We start from the raw sequence: 23335 nt of genomic DNA, 5'->3' as shown, positions 1-23335 counted from the left end.
ATCTTGAGTTATTTTAGATTGACTTTGACTTTTTAAAATATTGCATAGGGGTCAGGCGCGGTGGCTACCACCTGTAATCCCAGCACTTTGGGAGACTGAGGCAGACAGATCACATGAGGACAGGAGTTCAAGACCAGCCTGGCCAACATGGTGGAACCCCATCTCTACTAAAAATACAAAAATTATCCAGGGATGGTTGTGCACATCTGTAATTCCAGCTACTTGGCCAACATGGTGAAACCTCATTTCTACTAAAAACAGAAATTAGCCAGGTGTGGTAGCACAAACCTGTAATCCTAGCTACTTGGGAGGCTGAGGCATAAGAATCGCTTGAACCCGGGAGACAGAGGTTGTAGTGAGTGAAGATTGTGCCACTGCACTCCAGCCTGGGTGACAGAGTGAGACCCTGTCTCAAGAAAAAAAATTTTAAAATATATATATAAAATAATGTCCCTATGCAATCTATCTATCTATCTATCTATCTATCTATCTATCTATCTATCTATCTATCTGTCTATATTGCATAGGGATATTATTTCTCTTGGCTTCTCAGCAAGAGGTATTCAGTACCCAAGGTGAGTGATTCACTTTCCTTACCCTAGGCCCAGCCCTGGAAAAGGGTGTTGGCACTGTTATTATGACTGGTAAAAAGCAAGCAAAAAACCAATAATTCTATGTTGTGACAACAGCACCAGCCTTGTGGTATATCAAGATGGAAAACACCCAGGTCTCCCAGACCCTAGCTGACAGCTTAAGACGTCTAGCGATCATGACCCGGGGACTGTGAAGATTTAGATGGTTTTGACAGAGGCAAGACTCCTGCATCAGGAGTTATAGATATCAGATCTCAGTGCAGATAGAACAAGAGATTTGCCCGGGGCAGTGTTAGATTGAAAGGTATCAGGAAAGTGTAGCATCTTCAAATGTTGGAGCTCCTTACTGGGCATGACCTTCTCTTTCTGGGATCGCCAGCTGAGGCCAAGCTTCTTGCCGTGTAATTTCAAATTTTAACTGATCCTTAAGTAACCTTTGCTGTCAACTTGCTGGCTGCTGGGCTTAGCCTCTGCTGAGGAGGAATTGCCTTTTTTTTTTTTTTAAGATAGAGTCTTGCTCTGTTGCCCAGGCGGGAGTGCAGTGGTGCAATTTCAGCTCACTGCAACTTCCACCTCCCAGGTTCAAGCGATTCTCCTGCCTCAGCCCCCTGAGTAGCTGGGACTACAGGTGCATGCCACTACATCCAGCTAATTTTTGTATTTTTAGTAGAGATGGGGTTTCACCATGTTGGTCAGGCTGGTCTCAAACTCCTGACCTCTTGATCTGCCCGCCTTGGCTTCCCAAAGTGCTGCGATTACAGGCATGAGCCACCGCACCCGGCTAGAATTGTCTTTATTCAAAGAAGTAAAATCATATCAATTAAACAGATAAGGAGTTAGCTCCATTAAGTATGGACTGTTTTCTCCTTCAGCCCAAGCCTGCATGCAGTGCTGATGTTTTCAGTAACAGCCCTGCTTTTGTTCCCTTATAATTTGCTTCAACGGAGGGTTTGCTCCTTTAAATATTCTGAGAACAGAAAGCTTCCATCCAGAAAAAAAGAACAACAATTAGTGCTGCATCTGAAATACAGGGGTTCTTCTTGCTCCATTTAGGAGCAGATGGTGACTCCAACCATGAGAAGTCCTTGGGGCATGTGGTCTAACCCTGCATGATGAGCCCCAGGCAGTTGCGTTGGGCAGAGTGCTCAGTGTTCCAAGGAGCAGGTTACTATTTCGTGCAATTGTCAGCATGATGCTAGGAGGCAGAGCTGTTGTTTCACTTTACAGATGAGGAAACTAAGGTTTAACAAGATTAAATGCCACAGCTACGAAACTAGCGGGTGGTATAACTGGGGTTGACCACTAGTAGTCCAACTTCAGTACCCTGAGTAGTTATTGTCTTGTCGTACTCCTTAGTAACAGCTGATACCAACACCAGCACCCAGGACAGCTCCTAATGGGGTGCAATGCTTTAGTCTACACTATATCTGCTAATGCTCCACTATATCTGCAATAGCTGCCCCTTGTCACCACTTATTGTTGAGAAAATGCATCACAGAAGGGTTAAATGTGTCCTCTGAGGACTCAGTCTATTGTGGTTCTTGGCTTGAAACCCAAGCCAGCTTCTATGCTTGTCATTTACCCCACACTACTTTCCAGAAAATAGAAAGACTGTTTCATTTCCTCTCTGTTCAACTTCATTTATCAAACAGTATCTCCACTAGACTTGGGGATGTGAAGAGGAGTTTGTAAACTGAAAATGCTACCCCTGATGGAGTACTTACAATCATTGTCAGCATCCTTTCATAACCAAAGGCTCTGGGCATTCATTGGTCTCCTGCACTGCCAAGAGGGTTTGGTTCCTTTGTTTGCAGTTGCAATGCAGCATCGGGGAAGTAACTTCCCCAAGATTTATCTTACAGATTTGCAGCTGCTGTCTTCAGTGGCCAGCATGAGGAGGTTCATGCCACACGGTCAACTACAGAGCTCCATTCTAGGACTTTGAACTCACATAAAACACTGACTTTAACATATAGGGTCTGGAGATCGTTGCTGCAGTTGTGGTTATGATCCCTGTAAAGGAGGAAGAAGCAACAAGATGGTAACCACAGCAATGACCCTGGGAGCATGTATTCTACAGAGTCAGACGTAAACACCTTGTTTGGGTTGGAAATGATGACTATTCTGTCCCCTACAAAAAGCGTTTTTATTTCCTTCTTCTAGCATGTTCACCAACCAGTAATAGGACCTAAAGGGGGCCTGGCATGGACCCAGAGACACCCAATGAGCAAAAGTCCTCATTTGGAGGGTATGGATGACTCCGAGGAGGCAGAGATAATACCTGCTGCCATTGGCACTACCCGAAAAAGCCTTGGGATTCCCATCCTGCCCAGAAAATAACCCAGAGCCACTTACTCCATGTTCTTTCCTAGAGCAGAAAATTCTTTCCATCTGTAACTGCCACAGTTCTGAAAGATTCTCACCAAGCATCACCTTAACAGTTTCCTTTCAAGTCAGGAGGTATAGAGAGAGGTCAGATATGGGCCATTCGTTTCATAGCCTGATGCTGTGCAGAGAAGAAAGACCTACAAGCTTGCAGCGAACACTTAGGTATGTCTGATGGAGGCAGGAAGCCAACAAGGGCTGTGGGCACAGGCCTGGGCTTTGGAAGCCGGTGGTCCTCAACCCGCTTTGCCTCTTATTAGCTGAGTGAATTTTCCTTGCTAATTATAGGACTTGAGCATTTATTATTATCTGAACCTTGGGTCCCTCATTGGTACCTTGGGTCCCTCATCTGAAAAAGAATTGTACAATCTGTCTCATAATGAGAATGCGAGAACTGAACAAGGGGGAATTTACAAATCACAGCAGGTAGGAAGCATTTAATACATGTAACTGCAAGCGGTCCTCATAATACTTGCTTCATTTGAGTTAACAACCACAACAAATTGTCAGTAGAAGAGTAAACGACTGAAAGAAAACTAACACCATGGAACAAGGGGTAACCTGTGAAGGCCACCTGGAGGAGGTAGGATTTTAGTTGCCACCTGGAGGAGGCAGGATTTTAATTGCATTGGAGGGTTAGTTAGGAATTTACCAGCTATTGGTGGAGAAAGGTTTTCCAAGCAGGACAACAGCATGTAAAAGTTTAGGAGAAGGGTTTGTTCTGAGAGTCGTAGAGAGTTACTAACTTGGGAAAGTTTAGTCCCTGCCCTCAAAAGTTTGAAAACCTTTTGAGAAAATTGCCTGTTCAGTGTGTTCATGAAGGACAGCACTCTTAGAGCAATTCCTGGTATGAATGTACCTTCCGAATGATTGTTTTATCATGTGCTTAGCACATGATGGTTCTGGAAAAATGTAATTAAAAACAAAATCTCCCAACTCAGAGAGGTTTTCCACGAAGGTAGAAGAGAAAGAAAACAATTTTATTATTGAATAGCATTAAACCAGAATGTGATTTGCATTACAGACAATATGCTAAGAGATTGCAAAGACTGAAAGAAATCTTACTCTTTTAGATAGCCAAGCTGATACAACCACCTATCACATATGTGTTGTCAAGATAAGCAATAACTAGTCCTCAAGTGAGAGGATTTAATGACACCGCATGTCCTTCCTAGATTCACCTGGTAATTGCGGTAGCCGTCTGTGTGTCTGTATTAACTAATTGACCTTATTCAAAGCAAAGGTAAACTTCTCACATCTTCATGGCGGGAAATAGATTTGCAACTTGGAGCCAGGCATCTGCTGAAGTTGGGCTTGAACATCTGCTGAAGTTCAGTTTCACAGGAACTGGGAGATAGATAGGAATACTATCTCTTTGCTGATTCTATTTCAAAGAGATGGTTCCTAGGTCCTTCAGAAAGACATTGCTGAGTTCCTGGGTCACAAAGCTAGCAAAAGTCTCATTTAGCTTTTAAAAGTATTTGCATACCTTTCAAAGAGACCCCCCCTCAAAAAAAAACTAACAATAACAAGTTTTCAAAAGTAAGTGTTTTCAGTAAACCGAGTAGGGCGAAGTTTCTTTCCTTATTTTCAACAGGGGGAATTAAGCCCTTGAAATGACTCTTTAATAAACCTCTTCTGAAGAGGACTAAATATGAATTCCCAGTGCACATGGTTTTTATCTGTTTCATTGATTGTTATATATCCAGTGTATAGAAAGCTGTCTGGTCTATGCTCAGCATGGTCAGTCAGTCTTTCTGACTATAAATCCAGTGCACTTGACATCTTGAAACCTGTTGGATAAGGCATCATGTTCTAGGAAAATAGCCGGAAAAGTAATTTGGGCAGAGAAAGCCAGCTTGGATATTTGATCATCAGACAAATGGATCTGGATTAGATTCCAGACCTTGCTTTCTATAAGCTGTGTGTGCTCAGGTGAATGACTGAACCTGTCTGGTCTTCAGATTTATTATCTAACACTCTGATAATAAGCCCTACCTCAGAGAGTAGACTTACTGGCTCAATAAGAGAATAAAGACATATTAAATATTTTTGCATCAGTTCAGGATATAAACAAGGAAATATATGTAATGGGATATCATGTGGGAAGCCTTGGCAGAGTTCCTGGAAGAGTCGGGGCTCTGTAAATGTCAGCGCCCTTCTCTGGAAGGAAGTGAGTCAGGCTTGGGGGTGGGTGTGTTTGCTTTGATCCCTGACCTACGTTGGAGTAGGAGACAGGGACAACTGTGGAGATCCTTGAGCTGCTGACATTTTCATTGTTGCAACATGAATGTTGAAACTCGTCTAAACCCAGACTGAGGACTGGAATTTGAAAGGAAGCCATTTACTTTTAAGGCAATTGTCCTAAATGTTAAGGAAGCAGTGGGCTAATCTGTGTCACTTCTTTTCATTGATTACAACATGATCTGCAGAGGGTGTGATGGCTTTATTTAGATTTAGAAACAGTAAAAATAATTACGTGGAAAAATGTCAGAAGAAATGCTCTTTCTCTCTGACTCCATTTTTTTTCTCTTCTAAACAATGATATTTAGCACTTCACGGATATGAGCTCACCTAACCCTGCCAATATATCACAGAGAGAGAGGGGGGATTATTAGGTAGTCACTGTCATCAGTGGTCTGCTGAGGTGGTAGAACAGTCTGGATTGAAAGAGGGCTGGACTTGATGTTTCCATGAGAGAATTGTGGGGCACTGGACCCCCTGAAGGACCCTCCTAGATGGACCTGCCCCTCATCCTTTATTTACTAGATGAACAAACTGAGACCAGAGAGTGGACATGATATGCTTAAGAATGCAAAGTTAAGGGGTGACAGGCATAGAACCACAACCAAGATTGACCTACAGTCACAAACCTATTTAGTGCATAATGCATTCTTTTAAAGGAATTGAAATGTTTTTGTTTTAAAAACATTTTGCTGAAACACACTTATTAACACAATAAAGGCAGAGCTAAGGTACATAATAGTTAAAGAATTGGAACCTTTGGATGTTACTTTCTTGGGTGGTCTGTGAAAAGTATTTTTGGTAGGTTGTATATTTTGAGCATCTTGATGACCATGATGATGATGACAATGGCAATAATGATGACAATGATGATGAGGAGGATGATGGTGATGACAATAGTCGTGGTGTTGTTGATCATTATGATGTAGACGATGATGGTGAAGATGAGGATGATGACGGTGATGGAAACAGTGATGATAATAGCTCTGGTGGTGCTGATGTTGATGGTGATCATGATTATGATAGTGATTATGGTGATGATGGTTATGGAATAATAATGATGGTGATGGTGATGATAATGATCATGATGATCATCATGGTGATACTGACAATGAGAATGATGATAGCTAATGTTTTTTTGAGAGCTAACACACAACCTGTCATAAGTCTAAGCACTTTGTATATTTTAGGTCATTTAACTCTCACAGTAACCCCATGACAAAGATACTATTTTATGATTCTCATTTTAGAAGTAAGAAGACAGAGAGTTTAAGTATCTTGTCCAATGACACACAGTTAGCAAGTGGCAAAATAAAGAAGATAATAATTATGACTAAGATTTATTGAGCTTTTATTGTGTTCTGGGCTGTATGCCAAGTGTTTCCCATTTGTTATTTTATTCTCTGACATTTTCACAGGGAAGACATCATTGTTTTCTTGTTCTTGTAGGTTACAAAACAAACGAACAACTTGAGCAGTTTTAGTGAAGTGGCTCCTCAAAGTCTCACAGCTAGTAAGGGAGGGAGCAAGGAACTTATGTATGGATAAATTCTTCCAAAGCTTCCCGTTTGGTGCTGCTGCTCCTGCTGGCCACCATCTAAACTTCTCCTTCTCCCTCACCCTCCCACCTGTTCTGCAAGGCCTGCAGACCCTGGGTTTATTCTGCCTCTTTTCCTGCCACTCCTGGAACACCACTTGTTTTTAACTGACCCTTTTCTCTATAGCTTGGACCACTAGCCTATCCCACACTATACCCACAGCTAGAACCTAGGACAATTTCACATCCTTTTAATGGTTTCCAGTGCCTACAACTAAATCTAACATCAGATGTTGACATGCAAGGCTCTCAAAGAAATGAGCCCTGCCTGCCTCCCTGGCCCCTTTCCTGCTGCCCGCTCTCCAACCGCATACCCCAAATCCCAGTTAAGCCATTTTATCACACATCCTCAACCAGGCCCTGTTTCTATCTATCTGCTGCCACCGTACCTGAGCTACCACAGGAACTTGATAAGAGATTTTTGGAGAATTAATGAATGGATGAATGAATGCATGAAAATGATTTTTGTTTTCCTATTAAAATTTCCAGTGACATCTTTCTTTTCTTTTTTTTCCTTTCAAGGGAAGTCAAGGAGAACGTGGTGCAGATGGTGAGGTTGGACAGAAAGGTGATCAGGTAAAAATTTACTTTATAAGGAACCATTCACCCTGAGGAAGGAGCACTGTTTCTCCCAGGTGGCTTCCATTGTACAATGTCATTCCTTGTCTCTTCTTTGCCTGTAGCAGGATTTTTTAAAATCTCATTTTTATGGTTTTCATCTTGGTATCTCTGGTTCACTCTAAGTGCCCTCTCTCCCTCAATTATTGGAGAAGCCTCCCTGCCTTGCCTTGCCTTGCCTTGCCTTTCCTTTCCTTTCCTTTCTTCCTTCTCTTTTCTTTCTTTTTGTACTATTTTACCTTTACTTTTTTTTTCACTGAAATGGACACTCATTACAAAATTCCCCCTTCTTCCCTCCCATCATCTCAATTAACTGTTGCCTGGCTCTCTTGCTGCTAGCTGAAATGCTTCACAGATACTCCATGCTCTGATCAGATCAGTGCCCATCCAGGCCTGCTGGACCACTGCTCCTAATGTGCTATAGGATGGTACCAATAAGGGCTCACTGCTCTCTCTGTGGATCTGAGCATGGCCTACCTATCATCCTCTATCCAGCACAACCAGCTGATTTCTGCCCAGTCCAATTCTACCACCCTTCCTGCCAACGGAAATGACTGTTATCCTTCTGCTTTGCTGCTGTCATCCTTTTCCCTGTTCTCTTTTCTCTCCTCTCCCAGCTGCCCTCCCCTTTACTTCTCCCTCTCTTCTGCATCTCACAGCCAGTGCTCATTGTCAGCCAATTCCATGCCAGGCACTGCACCTGGCTCTGAGATCTGGAATGACTCGCAGACAAACTCCTGACCTCACTGGGCTTGCAGTTCAGTGAGGGCATGAGGGACATGAACGAGTAACCCACAGGCAGTGAGATGAGAGCAGTGCTCAAAGTCTGAATGAGCTCCTTGGCTAAAATCTCTTCTGTATTTGGAAAAACAAAATGTGTTTGGATTATTCTTATGAGAATGACTTATCAAAGGCAATGTACTCTACATTGAATGGTGTAGCCTGTGGTTTCAGTGGTAAGGCTTGGAGGTGGAGGGCAGAGAAATCATTTGTTTCTTGGTGGTTTGTTTGGTTTCATAACATTGTTGTACAAGACTAAGTGTTAGATTCCAAGCTTTGTTCTATAACTTTTTCAGCTCATTCTATAATATGCAATAGACTCCTCTACACATGGAGAAACAAATCTCTTGCTTAAAATAACTGTAATATTGCCAGAATATAGAGGCTGTAATTCAGTTAACCTAACCATTTCCATTGTGTACATTGTGTTTCTGTGCATTTATTTGTTTTTTATGTTTTTATTGTGAAACACTTCAAGCATATCTAAAGAATAAAGACTGTAATAAAATGAACATTTATGTACCCTGCACTTAACCACAACAGCTTTCAATTATTATGGCCCCTCTTGTTTTCATTTATGTCCTCAACCATTTCTCCACACCCCCTGCCCACACATTATTTTGAAGCAAATCCACTTTCAGGACATGTTTGTTTTTATAAATGTTGTCAGTTATTATTGAGATATATAAAAAGAAGTCCCTTTTATTGTCAGTGTCTTTAAGCAAAATTGTTAGTAGGGTTGGAAGGTGGATTCTGTTATTGTTTTCTGAAATTTGATATTTGCACAAAGTAAAAAGTATTTTTCAAGTCATTTTAAAGAATTGCATCTTGTGTTTTCCTAGGGTCATCCTGGAGTTCCAGGTTTCATGGGGCCCCCAGGGAACCCTGGGCCACCAGTAAGTAATCATCTTTAATCCCCTCCTCTTTTGGCCTTGACATTTGAATGCACATCTCAACTCACCAGGCATGGTATGACACTGAGCATATCTCTCATTTTAAGGGATGGCCCAACACCCAAAAGGTGACAGAGTTGTCCTAAAAATGCAAGTCCCACAGGCATGTGGGGGAAAGTGCAGACGGTCTGGAGTAGGCTTGATGGACCATGCAATTAGAGTGATGTTGGGACTGGGGGACATTGGCAAAGACAGACAGACTTCTTCTTTTTTCAAATTGAGCTTTGGTGGGTAGGAAGCTAGTATTTCAAGATTATGATGGCAAGCAAAGAAGGTAGAAAATGAGAAATTGTAAGCAGCTTTCCCCATGTTTTGGGGAGCCTGTCTTGATATTATCTCAATGATCTCCACTGGGCCCCCTGAGCAAATGTTCTCTCTGCTTTTACAGTAGCTGTAGCCTTGACATCGACTGGTGCCCTTCTCACCATTTCCCTCTGCCTTCAGTGTAGGCTGCCCATAGATTAGTCATGTTCCTCCTCTGATCAGAGTCCACTGCTGTTGCAGCCCACATATCCATCATGGGTAGCCATGGCAACAGGCACTGGAAATTAGTGTTCCTGCCAAGCCCAGGACCAGTCCCCTGGGATTTCCCATGGGTTCCACATGAGACCCTTGTCCCAGACCTTGCAAGGAGAGGATTTCTGGAATGACTGAAAGACCACCGAAAAGGATCCCCCTTCAAATAGGAAATACCCTGTTTGAAAGTATAGTGAAAAGACGTTCAGTTAGGAGTATAAATTTAAAATATATGAAATTAAGCTTGCTTTGTCATCTTTTTAAACAACTCAACTTCTAGTTGTTAACTGTGTGTTAATTAGTGGAATAAACTAAGTTGTTTTAAGTGTATATTTTCAATAAAATCCGATGAAAGCATGACATGGCATCTTTCACTTCATGTTGACTTTTAGAGCAAACTCACAAAAAGGTAAATTATCTACAAAAGCACTATTCAGTTTCCCAGAAAGCCTACTTTAAGTCTTTAATATTCAACACATTTTCCTCCCAAGCGCCTTTGATGTTAATATTATTTTTAATTTCTCAGCCTCACATCTTACCTGGCCCAACTCTGCCATGTGCACATTTGTGAAGGATATTGTAGGGAATTTATCAGTTTGCTGTCATTTAACTTCACAAAATTCTACAATTCTTTCAAGGCTTATAATTTCACTTAGTAGTTGCTTTGCACTGTACTTGAATATTATTGGATTTTGTAGCATCTGACAATCAGCAAAAAGAGAAACTGATAATGATGCTGATACAATCAGTAGTAGGGAGAGGTGTTAGTGTTAAGCAAAGAGGGGCATTTGAGAGATAACTAATTTCACTTAAAAAATAGTTTATTCACAAATAATTGTATATTATGATGACGTTAGCTTCCTTAATGACGTTGTGCTCCTTAACAGCTGAGGATCTCAGAAAATGAATCATGGATTACAGCCTCATCTCCACTCCACCCTGGTAGTTCCAAACCCCATAACATGTTCCCAATGAAACCAAAATCCTGATCTGTTCTCACTGGAAACTGCAATAAGTTAGAACTCTATGACTGCTGTAGGAAATGACTCCTTGCTTATTATTCTCATGCTAGATGATGTATTGGAGGCCCAGAAACAATCATAATCAGAAGCCAGCTTGTCTGTCTCCAGCTGATTAATGCTTTCAATTCACTTGGCAGATGTTTATTGAGCTTCTATTTTGTGTCGTGCCTTGTACTGTTAATAGCCTGTGAGAATGGATGCTGAGGCAGCTGCCTGTTTAGGTTCAGCAGCCAATCGTGCAGAAGCAACTCCACAGCAGAAAATTAACCTTTCTGGTCATGTATGCATTGTTTTAGTTTTGCTCTTTGTTGTTGCTTGTTTTCAAGTGCTTATTAATTGTCAGGCCCTGTTGGAAATACGCAGGGATATGGGTAGCGAGCTGACAAAGCCCTTTCTTTTAGTGTTTATTTTCTGGTGCTCAGTCAGCATCCTTATTCCAGATAAAACACTTACCCCATCCCCATATGCAGTAGGGAATTTTTTTTCAACTTGGCAAGATTCCAGACTCTAGGATGCCAGAAGCTTTTTATCAAAGTTAGGTGGAAAAATCTAGATTCGTTATATTAGCTTTGGACTAGATATTTAATTAAAGCATGAACCTTAGGCTACTTGTTAAAATATTATCACTATCCCTTTATTTCATGAACATTTACTGGGTCCCTACCTAGTAGAAGTGATAGAGACAAATCTAATTGCACCCTGCCCCAGGAGTTTGTCATACATGGAAAATAAGACAGGTCTTCTACAGTTATATCAAATTTCCTTGAGATCCAAGACCATGATGTAGTCATTTTTATATCTCTAAAATTTGGCTTGTACCTAGTACAGTTTAGGCACTTGATAAAAGTATGCAACAATTAAATAAAGGCTGCTGGAAAGACATCAATAGAGTACTGTGGGAACTTGCTTATTTATGCTTTTATATTTAGTTAATATCTGCAGGATTCCTTGTTGTGGGTGGACAATAGACACTTATATTCATGGAAGGTCCCTATTGGACAGCCCTTAGCATTTCTCTGGTGCTAACTCCTTATGTGTCATGAATTCCATTTTCTCAACAACCCATGTAAAATAGGTGCTGTTCTTTGCCTTCATTTTACAAAGGAACTGAAATACAGAGGGGTCAAGTAAGTTTCCTAGGCTTATACAGCTGTTCAGTGGAGAAATGGGATATGGGCTCAGGAACTCTGACTCTAAGAGGCTGCACTCTTAACCAATACCCTCTCTTCTGTGCCTAGCACCTTGTAAGCATTGCCACATTACTCCTCCCCTTCCTAATGGCATGTGCAATTTCCAGCCTTTCACTGTGAAGGAAACTAAAGTTTAGAGATGTTACATGACTCAAACAAAGCTAGTAAGAGGCACGTGTGTGAATTTGTCTAAAGAACTGCTGCCTTCATAACCCCGTCAGTTCGACTTCTAATTCACTCATTTATTCAAGAATATTGATTATTTACTATATCCCAGGTACTGTTTTAGTTCCAATGAGGAACTAAATTTAGTGTTCCAATGAGGAACACTAAATAAATAAGAAATCAATAAACACTAGCATGTCAGATTTTTGCAGGTGCTATGGAGGAAGGTAGACAGAAAAGGGACCTCCCCAGGGCAGGGATGATGAAGGGTAGGTCTTTCAGTTTTGGGTCTGGTAGGCAGAAAACCTTTCACTGAGAAGCTGATATCTGAGCTAAGACCTGCAGGATGGGAGGGTATGAGGCCTGTGCATATGTGAGGGACTAGAATGTAGGGGGAAGAAACAGCATATGCAAGAGTCCCCAGCAAAAGTGTGCCTGGAGCTCACTTTGAGCTGCTTGCTCGGCTGCATAGAAGTCTTCTTCCATTCATCCATCTGTGCATCTCTTCACCCTTGAGTTGACACAGCAATTGCCTTCCTAATCTCCTGGAAGATAAATCGAGTTGTCCATTTATTACTTTTTGTCCTGAAATGTTGACTGATATTAGCTGAAAATGCCCATCCTGAAGTGAGTTCATTTACTGTTTTCAAAGGGGTGACTGCCTGGCTAATGCATTGGCCCGTCCTAAAATGTGGATGCTATTCTCTGAACATCATGTATTCCCAGAGAACAGCTCAGCCTGATGAAGAGGCAGAAGCACATTTGAAATATTTATGGTTCAGGAAGCTAGGAAGGGGCACAGAATGTAAGATCTGTGTGTTGCTATATTAGGATGTTTTTACATTGCTACAAAGAAATACCTGAGGTTGAATAATTTATAAAGAAAAGAGGTTTTATTGGCTCAGTTCTGTAGACTGTACAAGCATGATACCAGCATCTTCTTGACTTCTGATGAGACCGCAGGGAACTTCCCATCATAGAGGAAGGCCAGGTGTGTCACATGGCAAGAGCAGAAGCAAGAGAGTAAGGGTGGGGAGGTCCTAGACTTCTGAACAACCAGATCTTGCATGAACTGAGTGGGGGCTCACTTATCACCAAGGGGATTGTGCTAAACCATTCGTGAGAGATCTGTCTCCATGATTCAGTCACCTCCCACCAGGGCCCACCTACAATATTGGGAATCACATTTCAACATGAGATTTGGAGGGGACAGATAACCAACCATATCATCTGCTTTGTATTCAGAGCAGAGGGTGCTAATGACCTCTGTCTAGATGCACAAGAAACCAGCTTTCTGCCTTGTCTTTTTTAGGGGGCAGATGGAATTGCGGGAGCTGCTGGACCACCAGGAATCCAAGGGTCACCTGTAAGTTCCTCAAGGAATGGGATCTGTTTTTAATCTGTCTTTAGCCTTTCTGGAACCCCAAGTGTTTGCCAATTCTGCTCTTGTCCTGTGTGCCTCCTGTGGCTCACATATTTTTGAGGTTCTGTTCACTACAAGTCTTGCAATGAAACTGCTGGAGGGTTTGCTTTCTGTTGGACCCCTGTTTACTTTGCTGCTAAAGTAGAGGTTTGGTTGGAATGATATGAAGATCTGTGATTCCAGAATTCAGTTTACAACCGTCAAGGCAAATAAGTCCTAGATTTAGGCCCCATATCTCAATTTCTTGTCAGTGTGGTTTCTATTTTGAGCAGGTGCAGGGAAGTGGAAAGGCTCAGTGCTAACTCACCTAGGACTATGGTGTGCACCAGGGGAATGTCAGACAAGAGGCAGCTATTGTTATCCCAACTGTTCAAAAGAGGAGAATGGAATTACAAAGAAGTCACTAGTCTAGGATCCCAAACCGCAACCAGTGGAGTTGGCATTTGAACCGAAGGCTTTTATCTCAAAATCCAGATTTCATTTCTTGAAGCTGCCAGAACCACTCTTGGTTTCAATGCCATAAAGGGTGAACCACAGTTTAGTAGGTATTATGTTAGTAGCCAATACATGCATGGCAAGTAAATGAATATATGGTACATAAATATTCCTTATCTCATCTGACAGCTTCTCCCACTTTGGACCTGTAAGTTAGAAACGCCATGAATCATTATCCCCATCTTATAAATAAGGAAAGTGGGGATTGGAGAAGTGAAATGGCCAGTTCAGGGTCACACAGTGAGGGAATGTCAGAGCCAGGCGCAATCCCTAGACCACAGGAATCTCACCGTCATATTCCAAGGCCAGCTAGCAAGCAGGCCAGCCCTACCCTGGTATCTCTGGAGTTCTGTGCAAAGGGCATGTGCAAAGGGCATTATTACTTAATAAGACTTCGTCCATGTCAAAGGAGGAGGTCAGAGTCCCATGGGGTTATGTCACTTGGTCAAAGTCATACGGAAATTAGTGTCCAAGTTGGGAGTTAAGTCAATGTGAGATTTCTCAGTTCAGTGCTCCCTCTGCTATTCCACATTGACCCACCATGTGGGTGGTCCAGGCAGCCAGACGGATGTTGAGTCTGAAAAATCACAGCCACATGGTTCTGTTTAGGATCCTCATCTGGTTTAGGATCCTCATCTGGTTAATCCTTTTGAAGCCACCCATCTAGAAGTCCCAGGATGAATAAAATATAAAATATACTGGGCCGGGCACAGTGGCTCATGCCTGTAATCCCAGTACTTTGGGAGGCCAAGGTGGGGAGATCACCTGAGGTCAGGAGTTTCAGACCAGCCTAGGCAACATGATGAAACCCCTCTACTAAAAATACAAAAATTAGTCTCGCACGGTGGCACATGCCTGTAATCCCACCTACTTGGGAGGCTGAAGCAGGAGAATCGCTTGAACCTGAGAGGCAGAGACTGCAGGGAACTGAGATCGCACCACTGCACTCCAGCCTGGGCGACAGAGTGAGACTCCATACGCAAATGATTTCCCTAATAAAAACTAATGGATTGTTTGCCTGAAGAGAATAAGATGTGGATCCAAGGCCAGGCACGGTGGTTCACACCTGTAATCACAGCACTTTGGGAGACCAAGGCGGGCAAATCATCAGGTCAGGAGATCGAGACCATCCTGGGAAGCCAAGGCAGGAGGAACACTTGAGGTCAGGAGTTCAAGATCAGCCTGGCTGTGAAACGCTGTCTCTACTAAAAATACAAAAAATTAGCTGGGCGTGGTGATATGTGCCTGTAGTCCCAGCTACTCGGGACAGTGAGGCAGGAGAATCACTTGAACCTGGGAGGTGGAGATTGCAGTAAGCCGAGATTGCGCCACTGCACTCCAGCCTGGGCAACAGAGTGAGACTCTGTCTCAAAAAAAAAAAAAAAAAGAGGTGGATCTAGGATATAAAACTACCACATTCTTGGAATTAAACTGTACTAAATAAGACTTTGATTCTGTCATGGGACCACTCCTCAAGCTATGGTAGCACTTGAAGCTGTCCGTGGTGCTGAAACTTTACCATAACCATCAAACCAGAATATACTGGAAGTTTTGTTTGCCCAGTGAGCACTGGTAGTTACAAAATAGAAGTAATTTTTTTTTTCTTTTTCTTCTGAAGCAGTCTCACTCTTGTTGCCGAGGCTGGAGTGCAGTGGCACGATCTTGGCTCACTGCAACCTCCGTCTGCTGGGTTCAAGTGATTTCTGACTAATTTTTGTATTTTTAGTAGAGATGGGGTTTCACCATGTGGGCCAGGCTGATCTTGAACTCCTGACCTCAAGTGTTCCTCCTGCCTTGGCTTCCCAAAGTGCTAGGATTACAGGCATGAGCCACGGTGCCCAGCCAATAGAAGTAATTTTTAGAAGTTAAATGGGGGCAAAATTATAATAAAAAGATACATATAAACGTTAGTTCTGTTGTACTTTGAATTAAAAGAAACTGTTTGGCAGGCTTTTTGACACAAAATAAAGCCCTTTACTTTGATTTTTGGTAATGAATGGAGTCCCTTGTCATCAGTCACGTAAAAAGAACATCCACTGATCAGTTTTTGTTACTTTTTTGAAAGGTGGTTTGAAAATATAACAACATATGTATAACAATATGAATGTAGAGTTCTAGACTGTTAGGATTTTTTTCCCTAACCTTTTGTAGGTATCTTATCTTATAGCTATGTCAATTTAGATGGTGAGTGGTGAATGACTCACTTTTGGTCAGTGTCTTCAAAACTCTGACTTAACTTCTATAAAAAGTGTATTATTTTTTCCACCTAAATTTTACTGGATTGTTTAATCAACAATTAAATTGTATGACTTTCATAGCAAATAACTGATGCAAACAGGCTTAGGAACAAGCACATTGACTCCTTGCAAGCCTTCAACTCATCCAGTAGGAACAGTAAAGCAAGGGTGTACTGCAGGCAAGGGTGTACTGTAGTGTTGTGACCAGGCATGGGTTTTTGGAGAGGATGGGGAGGCTGGTTTATAATGGGGATTGGTCAAGTGGAGGTTAGTTAAGGGTCTACCATGTTTTAAGTTTCAGCCTCTCTGCCAATGGAATTGATTTCTAAATAAATAAAAGTCTAGTGATGGCAAGAAGACTGAACGGGGAGTCAGAGGTGGAGTTCTTTCGTGGATCTGCCACATTCTTATTATGGGACCATGCTTTCCTCACCTGAGTTTAAAGAGAATGGTCTAATATAGTACTTGGCAAACTTTTTCCATAAAGAACCAATTAGCAAACATTTAATGCAAAATCAGCCATAGACAACATGCAAACCAGTGGGTGTGACTGTGTTCTGATAAAACTTCATTTAACAAATCTGGCAGTGGGCTGAAGTTTGCTGACTCCAGTCCTAGATCACTGGTGTTTCCACATTAGGGAATTTGAAAAATAAGCATCCAGGAAGGAACCCAGGAAGCTCCATTATCAATAACTAAAAATATCTAATAATAACTCCATCTTTGTCTTGGGTTGAACAAAAATATCCACTAAATTTTCTTATGTGTTTTTAGGTGTTGTGATGTGGGGAGGGTTGAATATTTTGTTTTATCCTGGTTATTATTGCGCATTGCCTAAACCTTAAGACTACCTCGTTTTGTGTGGCATGTGAATTAGAATGTAAAACCTGGCACCCGTGTCTTATCTCCCAGTAAGCACTTGTAGGAGATTATAAATTTGTCAGCTCTAAATACTCATGGTAAAGACACAGGGTGATATGATAATACTCACCATGATAGGAATTAGGGCACTGATTATATAATGCTGATTTATAAGCCCTAATTGATACTTATGTAAGTCTTTGATGAATAAAATGGGAAATAAAATATTAATTAATGAAATTTGGTAAAACAGTTTTTCAAATACAAGGAAAGAGATAGTAAAGCAATTATTGGCAAAACATGTAGGAGCCTCTGGAAAAAATGATGAAAATAATAAACCGTCCTCTATGCATGCCCCCTGGTCAGCTCCCCACTTGTGTACAGTCCTGTATGCACAACACCTCAAGGTCCTGAGGTATGTGCTGTATGGGTAGAGAATGTGAATTTCAGGAAGTCTGGGGACAAATACAGAGTTGGATCTGGACCCAGGTCTTGTGGATACTAAAACCCGAATAGCTTCTTCCCACTGGCATTCCAATATTCAGTTTTCCCTGAGCCTATGTATTAATAATGTGGCCAGAATGAGCTCCAGTGTGTGTACCAACAGGGGTGACTATGCTCAGCCCCAGGGAACCTCACTGCCTTGGGGGAAACAGCTCAGAAAGCCATGAGGCTGATACAGAAGCACTCCTTGTTTCTCACCAAACACTCACTCCCCCAACCCATGAATGCAGTTCCATGTGAAGTCATTTACTTCCAGAAAAGCCAGCAGAGGTTTCATGGTGTTTTTATGTCTTGGATCTTTTAGGGGAAAGAAGGCCCTCCTGGCCCCCAAGGCCCATCTGGATTACCCGGAATCCCAGTAAGTGGCTTTTATGAAAACAAACAAACAAACAAAAACAAACTAGTTTCTCTTTATAAAAACAAAGAAACAAAAATATATTCCACTGTCAAAACAAGTCCTGGCCACTAGAATTTTGAGTGTTGTAGAAAATTAGAAATAAAATAATCACTAACTTGTTTATCAGTCAAAGCCAACTAAAATTTGGGTAGAATCAGTCTTAATCTTGTACTTCTTTTAGGCGTGTATTGGTTGTTTCTTATTTGTTTAAATAGTAATTTTTCTCTCTCTACATATATATGTATGTGTACTTGTATATATATGTTTATATTGTTAAAACAAAACACACACACACACATAACTGTGTTAATTAACTGTGATAATGTAAACATTTTCCATTTCCCATATTAATGTTAAATGTTCATAACTTTACATTTAATAGACGCAATGGATGCACCATAATGCATATGATCATTTCTCAGTTGCCTCATAAACTTTACAATTATTTTAAAAAGCAACTACAACGGACAATTTTGTATGCATAGCATTTTAAAAATTTCTTTATGATGATCCTCCAAAATGTGATTGGCTTGCCAGAGTAGAGAAACATCTAAGGTTCTTGATACATACTGCAAAATTGCTTTCCAAAGATGTTGTCCTGAACTTTTCCATTTAATATCCTTCTCATTAGAGTCGAGCTGTTCAAGGCATTTGTAATAAATTCCTCCACAAAGGCCATGCACTGCCTTCTGCACTGAGAGTGAATTCTTCTGTGGCTCTTTGGCCTCTGCCTGCTGCTGTAGCACTTACTGTCTACAGTCCCCCAACCCTGCCCTCCACTGTGCCTTCTTTTGTTCCAGCCACACTGGATTTTTTTTTTGATTCCCAGAATGCACTGAATTCTCTCCTGCCACACTCTACAACCCTTCCCAGGCTACCAGGATGCCTCTTCCCTTCTTTCGCTAGTAGATGCCTTCGATCTTCCCCCATCTCATCCCAGCTATCACTTCCTTCCCTGCTCCCCACCAGGCTAGGAGAGGTTCAATCTTCCTTTTCTTCGGAGTGCTTATCTCATCTGGTGATCGCATTTCTATTGGTGTAATGGATTGATTAATTCTCCATTATTCGTTGGTCTGGTTGAATCACTCATTCAACAAACAACTCTGTTTCTTAGATCTGAGGACGTAACATTGAAGCATGCCTGGTAATTAATCATGGGGTTATATTCTGTGCTGTAGGTTCTGCATGAGCTGGAACTACATCTGCTTTTGTTTAGCCTTGAGTCCCCACACATAGTGAGCACACAGCAAATATTGACAAAAGAAACATGTGGATGAATGAATCGCTTCTTAGAGCTTTTTCTCCTACAGTATCTGATATGTACTGCCATTGATCAAGAAGGCATTTCCTGGGCATCACTGACAGTCCTGTCTGTAACTCTGCAGCCTGGAGGTTAAGTAAGCTGTCCAGGACACACAGATCTGAAGTGACATGCTGGGATGTTGGTATGAACTGCAACTCTGGAGACTAGGATATCATAGCAGTTAGGAAATACGTACTGATTTAATTTTAGCAATGGTAAAGCTAAGGAGAAGAAATTTCAATTTGGATTTTGTGTTAACCCCTTATCAGAGTTCTAGAGTACTGGAGAAGAGAGATACAACCTTACATATGATTATGCTATTTTCTTAATAATATCCATTTCTCCATCCCTCCCTCCTTCCTCCCTCCTCCTTTCTTTCCTTCCAATGGAAATCTGATCATGTTACTTCCCTCTGCTCACTGCTGTCCTTAGGCTTAAGCCAAAGACTGGGCCCTGTTACTTCCCTGGCACCTTGTGAACGACCCCAGCTTTGTTCTCTGTTTCTTTATCCCTCTGTTTCCACTTCAAGGACAGAAATGAACAATGCCTATAGCCTTTCTGTGACCCAAACGTGCTCCTTGCTGTCATTCACTGAACCCCTCCTGTGCTCACAGTAGTGAACCATGCTGAGTACCTTCCTGCATGTTATCAAATGTCCTCATTATCATCGTTGGTATCCACATTCCCCCCTCACCCATCACTGTGCTCACCCAAGAGGCCCAGACACCAGGCCCTCATGTTCTAAACTTGACTTCATGAAAATGCCCAGGAGAGGCTTCTTTAGGTCAATAGCAATAATAATAATAATGCTATTGCAAAATGTATTGCTTTCCCACTATATGCCAGATACTGCAAGTCAGAGATCCACAGCTGGAATCTTGGTGTTGAGAAAAAAACCAGGAAATCAGAACAATTCTGTCTGTTGAGACGCTGCCTTAGCTGCCAACCGTGAAGGCAACTGCTGGAAGCTGGGCAGAAAGACATGCTGAAACTGCCTTCGTCTTTCCATCCCCTCAAATCTTCTTTGACCTGATAACCAATTTGAGTTTCTCTTGCAGGGAGAAGAAGGCAAAGAGGGCAGAGATGGAAAGCCGGGTCCCCCTGGAGAGCCGGTAAAGGACTCTAAACTTCCTATTATATCACATGCCAAATCTATTACATGTCAATAACAACTACTTTGTGTGAGGAGCTATTTTGAACCAGGCTCGAAGATAGGCATTTTCTATGCATTATTTCATTTACATACTCTGACAACCCTGCACGGTAAACACTGCTGTCCCCATTTTAAAGCAGAAGAAACCTGGGCCTCGGGGAGGTGAAATCATGGCCCCAAAGTCACATGATGGGCTGGTGACAGAATCTGAACCTGAGCCCAGGGCTCCTGTCCCTGCTCCACATTTTGGTTTACTGCCCCCTGTAGCCTCAATCCTATTGATATGATAGAGGAAGCTGAAGTAGATGAGCATCACCTGGAGGAGAAATCTGATATCTGGAGAGATCAGGATACCTAGTAAAATCTGAGTGGCACCTGCTAGCTCCAGACATTGTGGGATTACACACACACACACACACACACATAAACATATATATACACGTACTTGTAACTCTGGGATAGGGTTTTCTCATTTTGGTTTTGGTTTTGGTTTTGTTTAATGTCAGCTGTCCAGGGGCACACAATGAGATGGACCAAGTGCTAGTGAGAATGTCTTGGTGGCCCCAGTAGCTGTTAGTTGGGAATGTGCAGGGATTTACAGAGACCCGTATCTGTGACTTCAAAGCTGAGCTCACTGAGTTTGGTCAGTCCTTCTTGCCTATGGATCAGAGATTCATCATGATGATTCATCGGTTCCTAGCAGCTCTTAGGTCTTCCCAAAGCCCTTTCACAGACACTACACCAAGGGCAAGATGGAGGACGGCATCAGTGGTTTAGAGACCTGGGTTCTCCAAATGCCCACCAGTATGAGACTAGTTACATGATGAGCTGTCCACCCCATAGAATACCAAGAGCTGTCAGAACGAATGAGGATGTTCTCTAGATACTGATGCAGGACTGCTCCTAGATAGATTGTGAAGTAGAAAAGCAAAGAGTAAAACAACGTGTATAGTCTGTCCTATTTTGTGTAAAAATAGTTGTGGGCCTATCTTTTTCTGGTGTTTATCTAAAGGAACTCTGGAAGACTCCATAAAACCCTCATAAAAGTAGTTCCTGTCCATGGGAGGATGATTGTCAGACAAGGGGACATAGCAGTAGGAAGACAACTTTCTATTCCATGGTATTTTATTTTACTGTTATCATCTTAATTTTTGGAGCCATGAGTATGCATTACTTACTGATAAAATTAAATTTAAAATATAGTGATTAAATAAAAATATTTTATGCCAAAATTACAACAACAACAATAATAACAATAGCAATAAAAGCTTGCTTCAGATTCCAGCCCCACTCCTTACCAGGTTTTGTGATCTGGGTGACTCAGAAAGCGCCTATGAGCTTCAGTTTCTTTTGAAATAGAATGAGAATAATATACCAACTTGCCAGAGTTGCTGGGTAATCATATAATGTAGAAAATGTGTCAGATGCATCAGGCTTATCTAACTGTCAATGATTTTAGTAAGCTACTTTTCCCAGCTGCCCTAGTTGTAGCTCCTGGTGAGGCTAGAACTGCAGAACCTTTAGAACCACTAAGGGGAGTTCCATAAAAGTTCCTACAGTGAGGTTTACGTTCCATTTAATTTGTTTGGTCATAAACTATTATGACTCATTCTGAATCTTACGCAACTTGCTGGAAGCACCTTCTTTATCATTTTACACTGTTTGCCAGATGCTGAAACCAAAATTCATTGCTGAGAGCAAAAGAAAGAGCTTTTAGCAACTGAGCAAATTGAAAAGTCTCGACGAGCTACTGTGGACTGACACCCAGCAGAGCTGCCCATGATGGGCAAATGACATTCAGCCTGGGCAAAAATGTGGCAAGGGTAGAGAGAAGCACACATATCACACTGTGACTGACAGCAACTGTGTGTGTGCCTAGGGTGGGGCACTGAGCACTTCATTACATTTTTCCCCTGTAGTCCCCAGAAGAACCTTATGGGCTGTGGGTACCATTATTTCTCCCAGAAGAGGAAACTAAGGCACAAAGAGGATAATAGCTTGATCAAGGGCATAGAGCTGGTAAATGAAGCATCTAGGACTCACACTCCTGCAGGCTGACCCCGGAGTTCACTGCTGCAGAGCAGTGCATTGACCTTTCTGCAGAACGTGTATTATGCTGAGAGGCTGTTGTTTACAGTTCAGAATAACTGAGGACACTGGTCTTCATTCAGTCTGTTTACTCAATGCCTATTTTGATGCAGGTAGAGTATTTAGGAGGTGATCCCCTGAACCAGTGAGGGAGGGAGGAAGAGAATGGAACAGAGAAAGAAGGAAAGGCAGGCTGGCAACTGGTAACTCCAGGCTGGGGCCCAGCCTCACTGGCGATCCTCTGACTGCTTCTGGAGGCATTGACTTCCCTGCACTAGGGCCTTCCACACCTCAAAGTCAAGTACCCCCTAGGGTCAGGGAACATCTTCATTCTATGTCCACCCTTCAACCTATGCAGGAACTGCTCCACAAGGAGGCAGACACCTCCCTGGGTGGGCCCCAGGGGATGTGGTTGGAAAATGGCAGCATCTGCTACAGGTACTAGGTGGCCCCTCTTCAAGTTGACTTGCTCATTCAAAGTTTGTATATGGGAGGAGCACAAATGGATAGACAGACCAGCCAGATAAATAGAACATAGGATGGATGGATGGATGGATGGATGGATGGATGGATGGATACACAGATGGATATATAGACAGCCTTTTGAGTTGCCTGTTGCTTAATTTTTATTAAGAGATATTTGAGCATTAATTATACTGTAGGATGAAGTGCAGACTCTGGAACCAAAATGCCTGGATTAGAACCCCAGCTGTGTGACCTTGAGCAGATGACTGAACCTCTATGTGCCTCAGTGTTTTGCCTGAGGGTTAACAAGAGTCAGGCGTCAGTGACATCATAGTGAAAACCTTCA

At 42.1% G+C, this 23335-nt stretch overlaps 1 protein-coding gene and 1 long non-coding RNA gene across 3 annotated transcripts in view; one reads left to right on the top strand and one right to left on the bottom strand.

Annotated features, from left to right (window-relative positions):
* Window positions 1-23335, top strand: part of COL22A1 (collagen type XXII alpha 1 chain) — a 326455-nt gene that overhangs the window by 270735 nt on the left and 32385 nt on the right. For both annotated transcript variants that reach the window (XM_003311931.6, XM_063817403.1), the window contains 5 exons: window positions 7342-7395; window positions 9060-9113; window positions 13376-13429; window positions 17888-17941; window positions 20342-20395. In XM_003311931.6, the coding sequence (XP_003311979.3) occupies window positions 7342-7395; window positions 9060-9113; window positions 13376-13429; window positions 17888-17941; window positions 20342-20395 (270 nt within the window). The remainder of the gene's footprint in view (window positions 1-7341; window positions 7396-9059; window positions 9114-13375; window positions 13430-17887; window positions 17942-20341; window positions 20396-23335) is intronic.
* On the bottom strand, window positions 10185-21956 carry LOC107976455 (uncharacterized). Its single transcript, XR_001720455.3, has 3 exons — window positions 21735-21956; window positions 13794-13852; window positions 10185-12608 (listed from the first exon to the last, which is right to left on the bottom strand). It is a non-coding gene; the product is annotated as an uncharacterized LOC107976455 (long non-coding RNA).

This window comes from Pan troglodytes, chromosome 7, assembly GCF_028858775.2.
Source record: "Pan troglodytes isolate AG18354 chromosome 7, NHGRI_mPanTro3-v2.0_pri, whole genome shotgun sequence".
Taxonomy (NCBI): Eukaryota; Metazoa; Chordata; class Mammalia; order Primates; family Hominidae; genus Pan; species Pan troglodytes.
The sequence above is the reverse complement of the archived record's forward strand: the minus strand, read 5'-3'. Positions and strand labels throughout refer to the sequence as shown.